Source organism: Cibotium barometz, chromosome 36, assembly GCF_041138505.1.
Source record: "Cibotium barometz isolate CiBa-2024 chromosome 36, ASM4113850v1, whole genome shotgun sequence".
In the NCBI taxonomy this organism is placed as follows: Eukaryota; Viridiplantae; Streptophyta; class Polypodiopsida; order Cyatheales; family Cibotiaceae; genus Cibotium; species Cibotium barometz.
Window position 1 is genome coordinate 20,418,427 of NC_141081.1, and position 18,110 is coordinate 20,436,536.

Genomic DNA, 18,110 nt, shown 5'->3' on the forward strand with positions numbered 1-18,110 from the left:
AGTGGGATCGATGGCTGTGGGGCCCGATTTTAGAGACGAGGATGAGGACTCTTCCTTTATCTTGTAATAGATGTTACGGTCTAAAGTTAGGTGGGAACTTGACTTGACTACCTTAACTCTTGACAAGAGAAAGGTGAGTGGTGACTTATGAGGCCATGGAAAGTTTTTGTGAAGCCTTTCTCTTGAAGGACATATCCCTTGTTTGAGGTTGAAAGGCTAGAGAAAGTTGAGTCATGACTGGCAAGTTCATGGAAAACGAACGCACAGAAAAGCAAAACCATATGAACTATTCTCAGAAATCAATAAGATGAGGAGCATCGCAGCCCCAGTAGCAGCTAATCTCATGCTTCGATGGGGTTACTTCAAGAAACTGCTCTTCTTCTTCTTCTTCTTCTTCTTCTTCTTGGTAGCAAAGCTAATATATTACTGCAAGGTAGGCCGGCGAGAGCTGGATCATGCATTCCAATACCCGAGGAGGCAAGCATTCTGATGGAATTTAAGAATGGTGTCCTGGATTTGTCGCATCAGCTCTCAAGCTGGCATGAGACCAACCTGAGCTGTTCTCAGATCAACTCTTCTTCTTCGTCCTCCTGCAGGGCGCCATGGAGTGGTGTCATTTGTGGTAGCCTGCATGGGCGCGTGATTGAGCTTCTCTTGCCCAACATGGCCCTCCAAGGTTCCATCCCTGCCTCCTCGCTTGCTCAGCTCCGATTCCTCCGCACCCTCAACCTTTCCTCCAATAACCTCTCCGGTGGCCTTCCTCCCCAACTCGCCAACTGCACGCACCTGCAAATACTCGACCTCTCCCACAACAATCTCACTGGAAGCCTTCCCGGCGAGTGGGGCAGCACTCTGAGGAGCCTGACGATTCTTGATGTTTGTATGAACGCATTGACGGGCGTCATCCCAACCACCTTGGCAAACTGTTCTAACTTAAACGTCATTGATTTCGGGCAGAATAACCTGTCTGGCAACATCCCATCCGATCTGGGCATGCTGACAAGATTGGAGTTGCTTTCCCTCTGGAACAATCGAGTGACAGGGAGCGTTCCAGCAACCTTGGCAAACTGCTCGGCTCTGGCAGAGCTTGATCTTCAGATGAATGGGCTCTCCGGCAGTATCCCGCCCGAGCTTGGCATGCTGAATGCACTCCAAAGCCTTTCTCTATGGGGAAACACACTGACGGGGGATATCCCTGCTACCTTGGCAAACTGCTCGGCTCTGGCAGAGCTTGATCTTCAGATGAATGGGCTCTCCGGCAGTATCCCGCCCGAGCTTGGCATGTGATTAGTCTTGCCGATAATCACCTCTCTGGCAGCATCCCACGGGAGCTCGGTATGCGGAATCAATTGTGGTATCTTTTCCTTCCTCGGAATAATCTAAGGGGTGATATACCAGCCACCTTGGCTAACTGCTCAGCTCTACAACAACTTTATCTGTCAGACAATATGCTCTCGGGCAACATCCCATCTCAGCTAGGCATGCTCAATAGTCTGTCCAAGATTACCTTGCCAAACAACTCATTGAAGGGTAATGTCCCAGTAACAGCCTTGGCAAACTGGACGGCTTTGCAATTCCTCGATCTCAGCGTCAACCAACTCACCGGCTCTGTTCAAGTTCTCATCAAAGGATTGTCCAACCTCACAGGGCTATACTGTCTGGACCTGGGAGGTAATTATTTCCAAGGGGAAGTTCCGGATGTCTTTGACGGCTTCAGCAGCCTCCAACAAATCTCCCTGAAGCACAATCTTCTGAGTGGTGCCCTTCCTCGTTCGCTAGGATCGCTCAAGGCTCTGACACATGTATGGCTGGAGGGCAATATGTTCGAGGGGAGCATTCCCAACGTCTTTCTGACCTCCCTCCAAATGCAGCTGCTATACCTCTCCTCAAACAATCTCTCAGGTGAAGTTTCTGTCAATATAAAGTCTTTAATTCCTGGTACTTATACTTCACATTCACAGATTCAGTGTAAAATTGTTGACCGATCTAGAATAAACCTGGATTATTGTTTGGTTCGTCCACTTAGCCTAAATTTGTTGCGTAAGATAAAAGTTTAACGCGAGTTCGATAAAAGGGGATCAATATGTATAATTGCAGGAGGGGGTAACTAATTATCCTGGCACGCCTAACTACCGAGAAGTCATTGAGTTCTGATGTTTCGCATTTGCACTCAGGTGCCATTCCGGCTAGTTTGGGAGCCCTTCCCGGGTTTTTAGCCATAGATCTCTCCCACAACCTGCTAAGTGGTGCGATACCACCAGAGCTTGGATCACTCTTTGAGCTGCACTATTTGAATCTCTCCAACAACAACCTTTCCGGCAATATTCCTTCGAGCCTGATCACCGGTTGTGCTCAATTGGTCAGTTTGAATCTGTCAAGCAACCGACTCACTGGCAACTTACCACCCAGCTTGGGGAAGCTTCAGAATCTAATTGGGCTCGATCTTTCTTAACAGAACCCTTCAATAACACTGCTGTTACAAATTTAACAGGAAACATTGGGCTTTGTGGACCAATTGTGAACCAAATCTGTGATACCAGTTCTCCCAATGATTCAAGTCCTATTAAACATTCCAACCGAAAGACCACATTTACAGAAGTTGGGGTGGTGGTGGACGTGGTGGGTGCAATTACAATGATCCTCGCGCTGGCCGCTTTTCGTTACCGCAAAAATAAGCGCAACCAGGAGCAAGCCTTACAGAGACGCATACGCAGCATTCTTGTAGCAGGGGCGCATTTAATTAATGTCAAGGCCGGTGAGCTAAGAGAAGCAACGGGATGTTTTAGTGAAGAGAATGTTTTGGGCAAAGGTAGTGTGGGCACCGTCTACCGAGCTGTTCTTGCAGGAGGAAAAGCAGTGGCAGTCAAATTGCTCAACAACGACATGGCCTTGGCAGACGAGGCCACCTTCAGAAGAGAGGTTAAAATATTGGCTAAAGTGAGACACAAGAATGTGTCTCACTTGGACATGAAGGCTATCATTCTAGAGCTCATGCCCAACGGCAGTCTAGACAAGTATCTTCATGGTCGATCAAGGCTTGCAGATGATCAGCGGCTTTCCGGAGAGCAGAAGCTCAGAATACTCCGCGGAGTGGCACAAGGACTAGAGTATGCAAAGGTGCTTAAGGGCTGCAGCTTTCAAGAGTCCGCCTCCATTTTGCTGAAGCCTGAGAGGGTCGGTTGGCTACATTGCTCCAGGTACGTATAATCTGTGTTCTTTAATTGGTCTTCATCGAGGCAGCTTTGCTGTCGTCTCGAGTGGGTGGTGGTGGTTCATTACATAATAAAGAGGGGGGAGTCAAGATAAGTCTTGGCTTTGTCTAATACACATGCTATCTCTCACTCCAACACTTACCTTTAAATAATATGTTGTGTGTATTTCCTGACACCTCTAGCATGGCCACTTGTGATCCTTCACTTCTTTTGCCGTGACAAGCATGCCATTGCTCTTCAATTCGTTGTTTATCTCCATGTATTGATTGCCTTCATGTCTCTAATCTCCAGAATATGGGTTCAAACCAGATCCTAGTACCAAGGCAGATGTTTATAGCTTTGGAGTGGTGATGCTTGAAGTCCTAACCGGTAAGAGACCAACATGCAATGAAATATTAGAGGAAGGTCACACATTCTTGTCTTGGGTGAGATCTGCCTACCCAAACAAAGTGTTCACCATTCTCAACACTCCAAATCTCTCACCCAACATTGCATCACAACTAGTTCATGTGGCGCTCTTGTGCACGCAAGACTCACCCATCGACCGCCCCACAATGCTTGACGTATGTCGCATCTTGATGGGTCATGACAATGCAAACTCTCATGAATATCCCAACCTGATCTTGCCAAATGCATTAGAGCTTAATGCATCTCGTAATTCTACACAAGATGAATAATATCATAAGCCTACACCTTTTGTAGCTCTTTCATGTTGTCCTTCAAATAATGCACAATTATGTTCCATGGTTATTGCTACATCCTTGACAAACCCTATTGTCATAATCATTATCGAGAGTGTGACTTCTAAGGACCATCCTTTGTAAAAAGGGTCAACTATTGCTAGTAAAAAGGGTTACTGCTCCATCCTTGCCAACCCTATTGTCATAATGATTATGGTGAGTGTGACTCCTAAGGACCATCCTTTTGTAAAAAGGGTCAACTATTGCTAGTAAAAAGGGTTACTGTTCCATCCTTGCCAACCCTATTGTCATAATGATTATGGTGAGTGTGACTCCTAAGGACCATCCTTTTGTAAAAAGGGTCAACTATTGCTAGTAAATATAATAAAAACCCATGTTCCATCCTTGCCAACCCTATTGTCATAATGATTATGGTGAGTGTGACTCCTAAGGACCATCCTTTTGTAAAAAGGGTCAACTATTGCTAGTAAATATAATAAAAACCCATGTTCTATCACATTTGGCCTTATTCTACAAAATAGCATTTTTTCTCACCCTGCTTGTGAGGTAATTATTCATAATGCCCAAAAATGGCACTATAGCGTATTTTACTAGCCAAAATCAAAGAAAACATGCTATTGATTTTTATGGTCCTTGTTTTAAAGAATGATTTTTTCATAGATTTTAGTTATGAAAACCTATTGAACTAAACATTTATCCTTATTTTGATTGGCTAAGAAAAAATATTTTTATCAACCATTTATGTGGGGTATAATTTTGTACAAATAGGAAATTGGACAACTATCTATGTCTCTATATAAAAAGGTGTCATCAGGGAGAGGCCTGGGTATGGAAGGGGCCTGGGTATGGAAGGGGCTAGTGATTTAATAGATTCTACTTTTTAGTACATTCTTCTTTATATCTTAAAGATCTTCCTTGGGAAGGCCCATCTCTCTCTCTCTCTCTCTCTCTCTCTCTCTCTCTCTCTCTCTCTCTCTCTCCTGAAAAAGCCATGGCTATTCACTCATGCTCCACAAAGCCAAGGCCATTCATTCATCAAGCCACAGCCATTCATTCATCAAGCCATAGCCATTCACTCATGAATCCACGGCCGTTCGCCTAAGTAGCCACAGGCATTCCTTAGCGAAGCCACGCCCGTTCCTCTGTGAATCCACGACCGTCCCTCCATTGAAAATCTACATAAGGGCCCACCCCTATTCATTTCCCTCACATTTCTTCTTGCCTCCTAGCCAAATGATTACAGTTTTTTCACTCCAATTTTCATTGCTTCCTGCCTGCTTACCCAACCCCCGCTATCATGGCCAATAAACCCAAGCACTCTGACTCCTCCTATGATGTCATTTCTCACATCCCACAAAAGAATAGGTGTTAATCCTATTTTGGATTAACAAACATGATCCTCAATTGAGGACATTAATAGGTGTCATGAAACGGCACTATAAAAGTTGTACATTATGAGATATTGGCCACCCAAGGCCTAGTAAGTAAGTTTTGGGCGCCCAAGTATGAATAAGGACCAAATGTATATAAGGCATTTTCTCATAATGAAAAGAGACAATCTCCTTTGTGCTATAGAGAGCTCTCCCTTGTGTCTTTAGTGAGATTGAAGAAGAGAGAGCATTCTAGCATTGTGCCTCTTTTATACTTGTGTGATTCATGCTTGTGTGTGAGAGTGAGAGAGAATGTGGGCCTCAAGGGACTCAAGTTTGAAGCATTGGTAAAAGTACCCTACGATAATTGTGATCTATTGCTCATCCTTTAGGTGAATGTGTAGAGTTTCCTCTTGGAGGTATGGTAGCCCATAACATTTTTTGCACCGCTACGAGGAAACACCTTTGTTTCTTCCATCCTCTTGGAGTTTCGACTCCCACTGCATAGGATTCATTATTGCCCTTGCATTCTAGTAGTGCATTGTGTGGAAAATGAGTGGATAAGATGTGTGTGGTAGGAAGAAATCGTGAGAAATTGGTTGTGATGTTGTGTATGTTTGTGGTGGAGTGGTTTTAGGATAAAGCTTCACTGTTTGTTCTTGTTAATTTTGATATTTGCATCATTGAAAACACCAATGTGAATGAGCAAGTTGGTGTTTGGTTTTTCTTCTTTTTTAAAAATTCATAAAAATCAAAAACATAAGAAACCATTGATTGTGCCAAGAACTTGCATTCCATTCCTTAGGAGTTGCACAATCGATTTGGTATCAATTGGATAAGTATTAAGCACCCAAAATCACAACTTTCGACACGAGAAGTTCCACATGAAACTGCAGAAAAACATTCATGCCATGAACCATTTCTTGCAATTTCATGCCGCGAATCGCTCACGAAATCAATGCTGCAATTAATGCTGGAAATTACGGGAAGCATAACCGCGAGACTTCCTATGTCTGTGGGTTCTTTGGAGATAGAGGATTCTTCCCATGTATGTGTTTATAATGTGCACAAAAGACCTTAGCCTAAGGGTCCAGATTTTCTAAAAATTTTAGATTAAGGTTCCAATAGACCAATAAGATTAATCCAAATGTAGGGAGGAGATAAATTGAAGAATAAAAGAAAAACCCCCCAAAAATGAGTAAATGTTCACATAGGATGAGGAAGAGTGGCTAAGGACCAAAGAAAATAGTTAAAAAACTAATTTTTGACACCTCAAAGTGGGGATCTCCCCTCATAAAGGAGGCGCTTTTTTTCTCATCATTTCCCCGAAGGGATAGCAGTCAAAGAGAACTTAAATGCGGGGGCTTTTTCAGTTTTAGAAGAGCACTAAAATAGGTGTAATTTCTAATATATCCAATGAAAAAGGGAAAGAAAAGATAGCATCCTAGACATTTATTCATCGCTTAAAGGAAAAGTAATTAGAGAACATAAATCCTTGTCTACCCCAGTAAGGCAATAAGCTAGATAATGCATTGAAAGACAAACAACCCATTCCCATGAAGTTTACAAACGAGAGTAGGGCATACAAGTACATCAATAGGAAGGAAAAAATAAGGACACGAGCTACTATATACAAGTGTACGCCAGGGTTTCAGCCAGTATAAGATGCCCAAGTGGTGGGTGTGAAAACCCCAGATCATTAGCCCTCCCCCTAGGCTAGAGGCACTCATGCCTCTACCTTGTTGATGATGCTTCCAAGGTCGAGGAAGGACTCTCTTCCTCATGTAATTCTTCTTTGACAATAAGTCGATCTAGCCTTCTCTCATGAACTCAACCCTTTGAAAGTGTCCATAGGGAAGGAATGGATGGACTCCCCCAACCCATTTTCCTCAAACATTCTGGACAGTGTGTTCGCTTGGGACTCCTCTTTTGTTTCTTCTCGAATTGGGGTTGGCACGTCTAATTCCTTATCCTAGGTTGGCTCGTTTCATGGAAAAACTGTATCCCTTACCCCCGGTCGACTAAGGCCTTGGCATCTTCGAGCTTTCTTATTTCCTCATCGGCATTGGGATATTCACCGACCCATTGATCTCCTCAAGGAATTTAAGGATTGTTTCGCGTGGAATTACAAAGAAATGAAGGGGGTACCGCCTACAGCATTACGATTCCAATCATGGAAGGTTCAAGGCCAACCAGGTAGAAACCATACCAGATGAATCCTAAGTATGCAACAATTGTAAAGGAGGAAATTGACAAGCTCATTGCTGTAGAATTCATCTATGAAATCAAACATATGGATTGGTTGTCACCAATCCATATGGTTGTCACCAATCATGATAGTTCCAAAAAAGAATGGAAATCTTAGGGTATGTGTTGATCTTAAAAAGGTTGATGAAGCCACTAGGAAAGACCACTATCCATTGCCTTATACACACAGAACACGTTTTGGAAAGAGTGGCTGGGAGAGAAGCTTACAACTTCTTGGATGGATTCTCTGGTTACAATCAGGTGTCCATAGCACCAGAGAACCGGCATAAGACAGCTTTCAACACAATGTGGGCGACATTTGCATATACAAGGTTATGCCGTTTGGCCTCACAAATGCCAATGGTTGATGTGCACAACCTTCAAGGACTACTTACAAAAGTGGTTGGAGGTATTCATTGATGATCTATGTGCACACTCTCGATGGGTAGACCATCTATCCTACTTGAGGAAAGTGTTCGAGCGGTGTTGATTATATCATATATCCCTAAACCCCTTGAAGTGTCAGTTTTGGGTCAAGCATGGTGTGATATTGGGACACATTATCTCAAAGAATGGTATATCCACGGACGATAGCAAGGTCAAGCTGATATTGGAGCTACCACTGCCTACCAAACTACAAGGGAGTGCAAAGATTTATGGGCCATGTGGGGTACTATCGCCGCTTTATAATTTTTTATGAAGAAATAGCCAGACCCTTGTACAACCTCCTCATTGTCTTTGAGAGGACTGAGGAGTGTCAGGAAGCATATGATTGACTGAAGCAAGCATTGGCAAGCGCTCCAATTCTACGACCCCCCAATTGGGATCTCATATTTCACGTGCATATTGATGCATCAAATTTTTATATTGGTTGCGTAGTCTGCTTCGCTAGTCATCAGCTGAATGATGTAGAGGTGAATTAAACCACCATGGAGAGAGAAGGATTGGCCATGGTTTACGTCATCAAGAAATATCGACATTACCTCTTGGCCAACAAATTCATATTTTTTGTGGACCATCAAGCCTTACTATACCTAGTAAATAAACCTTGTACCACACGGGGAGAATCACATGATAGTTACTATTATTGTTGGAATTCGACTTTACAGTCACGAGATAAGGAAGGGAACACAGCATGTGTTGGCCGACCACATGTCAAGAATTCCAAATGGGGAACCAACAATTGGTGTTGATGATGATCTCCCTGATGCTTGGTTATTCAAGTTGGACATGGTACCTGAATGGAGTGAAGAAATCTCAGAGTATCTAGCTTATGGTTTTTCGCAAATACCTTTGAACAAAGATACAATGCCGTAGCTTATCAAGCTGGCTTCACCTTATCAACTAATGAATGGGAGAACTATATAAGCTAGGAAAAGATAATGTGCTCAGAAGATGCGTTAGAGAGGATGAGTTCATCACCATATTGGAAGAAGCTCATTCAGGGATAGCAGTCCAGCATTTTGCTGGAGAAATCACAGCTCAAAAGGTGCTTCAAGCAGGACTATGGTGGCCTACGTTATTCGGAGATGCCATAGAAATTGTCAAAAGATGCGAATAATGCCAACATTTCGCTATTCCACAACAAAAGGACAAGATGCCGCTCACCCCTATTATTGTGAGACAACTGTTCGAGAAATGGGAAATAGATTTTATGGGACCAATTAGTCCAGCGGCACATCCATCCCAAGCCTTGTGGCCACAAACTATTTCACAAAATGGGCAGAACCTAGAGCCTCAAAGAGAGCTAATGCACGAACAACTGCAAAATTTTTATATGAGCAAATCATCTCAAGGTTCGACTACCCATTAGAATTTGTTAGTGATCACAGCTCACATTTTATCAATGAGGTGATTGGTCATTTACTTGCGGGATTCTTAGTGATCCATTGAAAATCATCACCTTATTATCCACAAGCCAATGGTCAAGTAGAGAGTACAAAGAAGATTTTGTGTACTATCTTGACAAAAACCTTGGACATACTAGGAACATAAGTTGACAGCAGCCCTATGGGCCTATCGAACATCATATAAGGTAGCAATGGGTTACACTCCCTTCCGTCTAGCTTATGGTGTGGAAGAAGTTATGCCTATGGAATACCTAGTCCCAAGCTTAAGGATTGACATACAAGAGCATCTAACGGAGAATGCATTAGCTCTGCTGAAAGGCAAATTGACTTAGAGAAGCTTGATGAGACCAAACTGATAGCATCACATGGACTCATGGTTTAAAAATTACGCAGGAAACATTGGTTCGACAAAAACCTTAAGCAAAAAGAACTTGAAACGGGGGACCTTGTCCTCATGTATGGTGTCGGTAGCACCAGGAAAAAGAAACTTAAATATCGAGGCCTGGGACCATTTCGTGTATCAGAAATCACACCTCAGGGGTCTGTTCGAATTGAGACAATTGACAGCATCCAAATGGAGGGTTATGTCAATGGAAGTAAATTTAAAAAATTCTTTGGACCACTGACGCAAGAGATGCTCTTGCAAGAACATCTCTTGAAACAACAGAAACAGCTTGCAAAAGAAAAGATACATCAAGCACAAGAAGAGGCTAAAGAGGCCAAAGCCAAACAATTACTGCACAAAAGACTGATATACATGTCAACAGGGCTTTTATGACCCTTTTGGACGAAGAGAAACTAAACATTGAGCCAACATGACTCAAGGTGGGACTTACTACAGATACGGGGTCAACTCATAACTTGATCTTATATGAAACCTAGGTAGCATTAGACAAACCACACCTTGAACCCAGTGATGCACAAGGTCGTAGCATTCACTTGATAACCACAAAAGCTGAGGGATTTTTAAATGTTAACATTTCCATCAAAAATAATTCCTTGGTCTAGGGAAGGTGTTTGTCATGCCTGTAGGTTCCATGGAAGAAGAGATGATTCTGGGACGATCTTGGATCTGTGCGAGTAAATGCAATATCCAATGGGAAGAACGAACAGCATTGCTAAAAGCACAGGCGAGAACGTCATGTCCATACCCTTATGGAACTTAACAAATAGAGGGAAGCACATCATAACTGATGAACAAACACAGAGAACAGAACCAGCAACCATTCCGTGAAGCTTACCCACACAATACCCTACATCTAAGGGTACACAAAAGTGGGTGCCCAAGAATCAACTAGAAGATCAACCAAATAAGATGGACACCATGAATGATATAAAGGACTTGCAAACAATTCAAAGTCAGACCTTGTTGACTTGAACCAATTGGCAGGACTCCAAGCATCCGAAGAGACCTCAAGGAGCCCAAAAGCAATGGGTCCGAAAAGGACTTACACGAGCACAAGGATACTATCAAGGCAATACGGCAATATGGGTACCCAAACCCCACTCAATGGCCAATACCATAAACAATTTGAATCATCAAAAAGAAGGTGCTAAGAGCATGCAACAAAAACTCCTGACTCAAGCAAGAAAACTCAGCCAAATGGGTTGGGAATTGCCAAAGCAACGAAAGTACCCACTCCGACTACAAGACTGAACAAGGAACCTAAAGGTAAAAACAAAGCAGTACAGCAAGGAAATGTAGATAGGAGCCCTCCACAACCAGGCACAGTGACAACATTGTTCAATTGGGTAGAAGCACAATAAAAAACTCCCACATGGAACTAAAACAAGTGCACCAACAAATGCCCAAAGGTGCCCAGGTGACCCCTTGGTTCTCACGGTAATAAACAAAAGGTATCCAATGATTTCACAAATGGGTATGAGATAAGCAATGTATCATTCACTCATCATGTGCATGTTTGACTGCTTGAGCAGCATAAAGAAAAAATGAGGAAAATTCGATCTTATGCATTCCACGTGAAACTGCAGAAAAAAGGTTCACGCCATGAACAAGATCAAAAAATGTTCATGCCATGAACCACATTACAAAGATTCACGCCATGAAAAAGTTCAAAATAGTTCATGCCGTGAAACAGTAACTTTTCACAAGCCAACCATGCAATGCCACATGGCATTCTTCATTAAGATAGTCGCCCTGTCCGACAGCTGCATTATAAAAATGATTTTTTTTCCTTTTTTCATCATTTCACATCGTGTGCATTGATTAATCGTCTGCATTCGCTTCTGTGTGCATCTCCCGAGCTCGCCATCTGTCTTCAGTGATTCTTGACTATCCCTTCCAGGTGGAAGCTTGATCCTCATCTTTTATTTTCTTTTCTTTTTTATTTTTTTTTGTTTTTGTTATGTGTTCTTCAAGAATCACAATACACATTAAGTTGTAACACAAATGACCTAAAGCCCTTCACGATTGCATCATTCACAAAATTAACAAAATACACCAAACAATCGTAATCAAATTATTAAAAATATTGTCTGTACTTTCACAGCACAACACTTTCACGGCCAGAGCCTTTCTCACGGCCTGCACTTTCACGAAAACTATGTCTGCATTTACGATCGCACCCTTTCATGGCCACACCCTTTCACGGCCAGACACTTTCACGGCATAGCACTTTCACAACCAGACACTTTCATACGACAAGGGGACCAAAAGAGGACGGATCACCAAGGGGCAGACGGCTCTATGGAAGAACTCCTCATCATAGAGGACCTAATAAGGGAAGCTCTGTAACTTCTAGCCGCAATCAGGGCCCACCAACACACCATTAACAAGATGCCTCTAGAGGCCATGCTGAAGAAGAATTCATAAAATTTGAATGTTGAAAAGTACGAGAATATCCAAGATGAGGCTACAGAGAAGTCTTATAGGGCCATGTCTTTGATGATGCAAATAAAGCCAGTAGACAAACACAACAGAGTCGGTCTCAACAGAATTGCAAAAGTACACAAAGAGAAAGAAGAAGATTGGGCATACTATCTACACAAGGAAATGGAGAACTACTTGAAGGCCCACCAATCTAAAATAAGTAACCCTTATCTTCTCACACAGGTTCTCAACCATGTAGCAAAAAGGCCTCTCAAGGAGCCTGAAGAACCAGAGGAACATATGCAGTTGGCACTGCCACCAAAGCGAAGATGTACACAAAGGGCAAGCCATCTTGATGGAGACCAAGGATATAATAAAGCAGATGAAGAAAGATTGCAAGAAGAGAGCAGATAAGAAGATGAGGGGAGTGCTTTTACAGATGTTGCTACTGATGAGTCACAAAGACTTGAGGAGAGGACTTGTGGCCACAAAAATCTGCACTTACCACAAGAGGCACTGAAAGAGAATATTCTCAGCCATACCATACAGGAACCCCGGCAACAAATCACTCCTCCAACAAGCCCAGCCCAACTTATATTTATAGAATTATCTCCTCTCAAAGACTCAAGTCTGGTAGACACACCAATAGAGAGCTCCAGAACTAGCAACGCTCATTCGAGCTGAGGAAAGACAAGATGTAGAGGCACTTGTAGCCCAAGTACAGGAACCAAAGGCCCCCATGGAAGCAAGTAAAAGATAAAGAGCTCCAGAGCCATCAAGTCCAAGCAAGAGAAGAAAATTGGAAAGATGAAAGACTACCCCGACTAGCCTCCCTGCAAAACATCGACTATCAACAATTCTTGCAGGAGACCGTAGAAGGACTTGACGAGTTGCTCAACCAACCACAGACTGGGCTGGAGACTGCATCAAGCACCAATGCAATGTGGGAGCAGGAACAAAAAGTTTGGTGATGCCACCTCCTGACAACACATATGCTCCATGACCGTAACACTGCCCTTTGGAAGCAAGTGAAAGATACATCCACACAAGTACAAAGGTTAAGGCAAACTTGGAAGGAGCTAAGAAAACCCACAGAGAGGTCATTATGAAGAGTTTGAAAGCTACATAGGAGTTGGAGAAAAGGTACAATGCACTGGAGAATAATAACATGGTATTAATCTAAACGATAGTACAAAGGATCAAGGAGAATGCTGATCTCAATGCCAAATTGGAACAAGCGAAGGAACAACTCCATAAAGAAGTCACCCACACAAAGGAACTCACGACACTCCATGCACAACAAGTACAAGAATTCCAAGCCATTGCCAGGGCCAAGGAAGAAGCATTGCAACACCAAATCACACAGGAAACAGCACAACTCAAAGCAGAGGAGGAGAGGGCAAACCATCTACAACATGAAAGGGAACTGACTAACAAGTCTCATGCAGAGAAGATCAAACCTCTTAATTTTCACAATAAGTACAAGTTAGGTAGAAGCACACAAAAATGAGTAGGCACACCAAGAGACAGCGACACAGCTTACAAAACAACTTCAAGACACTCAGAGGTTAGTGGCCCAAAGACTCCAACAGATTACTGACGCTCAGGCAAGGGAAGCAACAGCCCAGCGAGCCCAAGAAGATGCAACACGAAGATTTGAAGAATTGGATGCTACAAGGATGGTCAGAGTAACATCAATTTCAAACCTCCTTAGCAACACAGACTCCCAACTACAAGAATTAGAGCGTCAACTCGCAATCCAAGAAAGAAGTCAGCAGCCGAAACCTAATGATGATCTTCGTCTCATCCTTGAGCGCACCTCCGAGTTGGGACAGCTGTCAATAACTCCTCGGGCCCCTCCTCAAACTCTTTCTTTGTTTTTGTCTACACTAACCCTCTCTCTATTTCAATATGATATAAATCTATTTGAAGATATAGGCTTAGGAGGACTAACATTAATCAAACAAAATACAAAAAGAGACGTTGATCCTACCATAATTATGGGAATTTTGAGGGGCGACTTAGTATTGACTAATCCTCACCATGACATCTTTTTCTATCCTCTACATCCTATCCTGCTAAACCTTTGTAGTTGGTGCCACGTTCTCCAAAACTCAGAAATTCTGGACAACAGTGTCAAAAAATTAGACTTATTTGTCTTAGATGGTATTCTAGAGACGCCCACCAACTACGAAGTAGTAGCACATAGTTACCAATGGGTCATAAGTCACGGCTGGCTAGAGGTATATAACACTCACCAACATCTAAACCTATGTGAGTCCACTCTCTATCATCCTTTTGGCATTCTAAAACTCTACACTAATATCTACAAACATTTAGAAGCTATGCTGACAACTGTACAATACAATTTTGATGCTACCCATATAGAGTATCTCACTATAAATGAAGTAGAAATTCCAGACTTAAGGAAGTTTATTAAGTCTCATAAGCCGAGCCACCCACCCCCTAGCACAGATCAGGGTCAAGAAGAATCTTCTTCTTCATTTTTAAAATCAACTTACTGTGTTCCCCATCTTTATACCAGCAACATTTGCACACATTTAGGAACAAAGACAGCAGATACTTACATGGATCAGGGCATGGCGCAGAGTTCCAGACCCCGCTATTGTAGCTAGCATCAGATTTTTAAAATTAGTGGTGGTGCTCATAGACTAACCAAAGGAGCCTTATGAATGGCTATGAAGCAGAACACCTGAGGTTCAACATGAACCAAGGGCTATCAGATAGGGGAATCATGCTTTATTACCACCGGCTTCGATGTCTTTCAGGATACATGCATATCACCTTCGAAGACACGGTGGATACCAAATTCTGGAGATCACATTCGGCTTTTCAATGTACACTCAAGAAGCTCCAATCTAGGAGGAACTTCTACTGACACGAGTTCGGTGACCAAGTCTTAAGACCTCGGTAACAAGTTCTGCAGGCAGAACCTACATCGGGAAGGGAGGGATGTTAATCCCATTTTGGATTAACAAACATGATCCTCAATTGAGGACATTAATAAGTGTCATGAAACGGCACTATAAAAGTTGTACATTATGAGATATTGGCCACCCAAGGCCTAGTAAGTAAGTTTTGGGTGCCCAAAACTTACTTACTAGGCCAAGTAAGTAAGTTTTGGGTACCCAAGTGTGAATAAGGGCTAAATGTATATAAGGCATTTTCTCATAATGAAAAGAGATAATCCCCTTTGTGATAGAGAGCTCTTCCTTGTGTCTTGAGTGAGATTGAAGGAGAGAGAGCATTCTAGCATTGTGCCTCTTTTATGCTTGTGTGATTCATGCTTGTGTGAGAGAGTGAGAGAGAGTGTGATTGCCTTGTGCTATGGTGTGAGCAACTCTACGGTGACAGCGTGGAGGTGGAGCTTGGAGGTTGGAGCTTAACAAGTGAGCTTGAGGCCTCAAGGGACTCAAGTTCGAAGCATTGATAAGTACCCTATAACAGTTGTGATCTATTTCTCATCCTTTATGTGAATGTGTAGAGTTGCCTCTTGGAGGTGTGGTAGCCCATAAAAATAGGAGGCATGCCAACCACCACAGTGAAAAGATGCAGGGGGGAAGAGAGCTTGAGCTCTTGCAAGCACACACACACACTCACAAAACCCTAATAGAGAACACACAAGGTGAGAGGCTGAAATCTTCTTCTTCTCTACTCAACACTCAACACACCATATACAAGAATAAGAGTACACACAATATGAAAGGTACTCAACCAAATACATACACGGGTTCTCTATAGTGTGAACCTGACTAAATGAGCTGGTGCTATAACTATGCCAGTCTCTAGAATGGCTGTCACACAGCCTGTCATCCCACTGGCCGCATATCACCCAAGATCTCACCAACCATGCCAGTGGTGTAAGTGTGGGGCCTATCCCCCAGGTGGGTCATCAGTGGCCACCGCCTCACTAGACGAGCTCGATATTTCAACACTCCCCCTCGAGCTCAACTCCATCTCATGTACACCAAGCGAAGCCTTGAATCTGCGGAGCTTCTCTGTACCCAATGCTTTGGTGAAGATGTCAGCTACCTGATCCTGTGTGCTGACATAAACAAGGTCAAGATCTCCTGCCAAGACCTTCTCTCTGACGAAGTGGTAGTGGACCTCTATGTGCTTCGTACGAGCATGAAAGACTGGGTTCCTGGCCACCAACTGTATACTGCTAATGTTGTCACAGAAAATGACAACTTATCTATCCACTGATAGACCCAAATCTGCAAGTAGCTTTCTCAACCAAGCTACCTCACATGCTGCCATAACAGCTCCTCTGTACTCGGCCTCTGTACTGGATAGAGCAACCGTAGGCTGCTTCTTGCTGCTCCAAGTCACAGCAGCACTCCCCAAAGAAAACATGAATCCACTGGTAGAGCTTCTATCTGAGATACTACCAGCCCAATCAGCATCTGTGTACCCATGTACACATATCTCTGTCCCAGTCTCATAGAATAGTCCACAATGCAAAGTAGACCTCACATACCTCAGTATGCGTCTCACTGCATCCAAATGCGGTTTCCGTGGAACCTGCATAAACTGACTCACCAACCCAACAGCATAGCTCAAATTTGGCCTGGTGATCGTCATGTATATCAAGCTTCCTACTATGCACCTATACATAGTAGGATCCTCCAAGATCTCTCCTGAATCTGCACTCAACTTGCCATTCTGATCTAATGGCACGGAAATAGGCTTACAGCCTGTCATACCATACTTGGACAACATGTCCAAGCCATACTGTCTCTGCAATAATCCAATACCATGTGGTGACCTAATCACCTCAATGCCCAAGAAATATCTGAGCTCCCCCAGATCCTTCATCTCGAACTTCTGTCTAAGCAAGATCTTTACATCAAAGATCTCTGCATCATGGTCCCCCGTAATGATCAAGTCATCTACATAGATGACAACAAGCACAACTCCTCTATCACCATGTCTCACATACAGCGAGAAATCTGCATTGGCTACATGAAAGCCAATAGTGACAAGATATTCAGAAATCTTGTCAGACCATGCTCTTGGTGCTTGCTTTAAGCCATACAAGGCTTTCTTCAACCTGCAAACATGCTCGGGGTGACCCACATCCTCATAACCAGGTGGCTGCAACATATACACCTCTTCTTGCAAATCCCCATGCAAGAATGCATTCTTTACATCCATCTGATGTAAAGACCATTGCTTTGACGCAGCCACTGCTATCACAACTCTCACCGTTGCCATCTTGGCAACTGGGCTGAAAGTTTCCTCATAATCAATCCCATATGTCTGCGCATATCCTACCAATCTAGCCTTGTACTTGTTTATGCTCCCATCACTGTTATGTTTAACTTTGTACACCCACTTGCATCCAATGGCTTTCTTGCCTTCAGGCAATTGCACTAAATCCCAAGTTTCATTTCCATATAGTGCATCCATCTCCTCATCCATAGCTTTCTCCCAACATACATTTCCAACAGCCTCATCAATGCATGTGGGCTCTACAACCTCCACAACCTTTGCCATATATGCATAGTGATGTGCCACATAACCATCATATGTAAATCTATGCACAGGGTTCTTCACTCTCCCTGATCTTCGCTGCTTTTCATTCATGGCTTCCATAGCCTTCTTTACACCAGGTGTTCTCATAGCTGGGATCCCAAGCTCCTCATCAAGGCTCATATCTGAGCCACTAGACTCTCCATCAACATGAGAATGCCCTGCAGAAATGTCAGGCATACCAAGGGGCTCAACCACTTTCTCTTTTCCTTTACGTGATGTACTAATCACATTTGCAGGACTGGTATTATGACGCAGCCTGCCACTCCATGGTCTATCAATAGACCCACTAGATGAGGACTCTCCTGGTCCACTCAAAGACTGTGATTGCTGACCTGCATTCT

At 43.2% G+C, this 18,110-nt stretch overlaps 3 protein-coding genes across 3 annotated transcripts; all 3 read left to right on the forward strand.

Moving 5' to 3' along the window:
* The first annotated feature begins 351 nt into the window (after positions 1–351).
* LOC147617595 (uncharacterized) lies at positions 352–1,287 on the forward strand. Its single transcript, XM_086775459.1, has one exon. The coding sequence runs from the start codon at positions 352–354 to the stop codon at positions 1,285–1,287; it is 936 nt and encodes a 311-aa protein (XP_086631585.1).
* A 5-nt stretch (positions 1,288–1,292) lies between these two features.
* Positions 1,293–2,458, forward strand: LOC147617596 (uncharacterized). The gene is made up of 2 exons (XM_086775889.1): positions 1,293–1,902; positions 2,175–2,458. Exons 1-2 carry the CDS (start codon positions 1,338–1,340, stop codon positions 2,450–2,452), a joined length of 843 nt encoding a protein of 280 aa, XP_086632015.1. The 5' UTR covers positions 1,293–1,337; the 3' UTR covers positions 2,453–2,458.
* A 176-nt stretch (positions 2,459–2,634) lies between these two features.
* LOC147617597 (proline-rich receptor-like protein kinase PERK3) lies at positions 2,635–3,207 on the forward strand. The gene has a single exon (XM_086775461.1). The coding sequence runs from the start codon at positions 2,635–2,637 to the stop codon at positions 3,205–3,207; it is 573 nt and encodes a 190-aa protein (XP_086631587.1).
* Positions 3,208–18,110: the final 14,903 nt, after the last annotated feature.

Excerpts from the sequence above, each read along its gene's own strand:
- LOC147617595 (XM_086775459.1), top strand. The coding sequence starts at position 352 with ATGGGGTTACTTCAAGAAACTGCTCTTCTTCTTCTTCTTCTTCTTCTT.
- LOC147617596 (XM_086775889.1), top strand. The coding sequence starts at position 1,338 with ATGCGGAATCAATTGTGGTATCTTTTCCTTCCTCGGAATAATCTAAGG. Across the intron at positions 1,903-2,174 it reads CTCCTCAAACAATCTCTCAG|GTGCCATTCCGGCTAGTTTG; the intron begins GTGAAGTTTCTG and ends ATTTGCACTCAG.
- LOC147617597 (XM_086775461.1), top strand. The coding sequence starts at position 2,635 with ATGATCCTCGCGCTGGCCGCTTTTCGTTACCGCAAAAATAAGCGCAAC.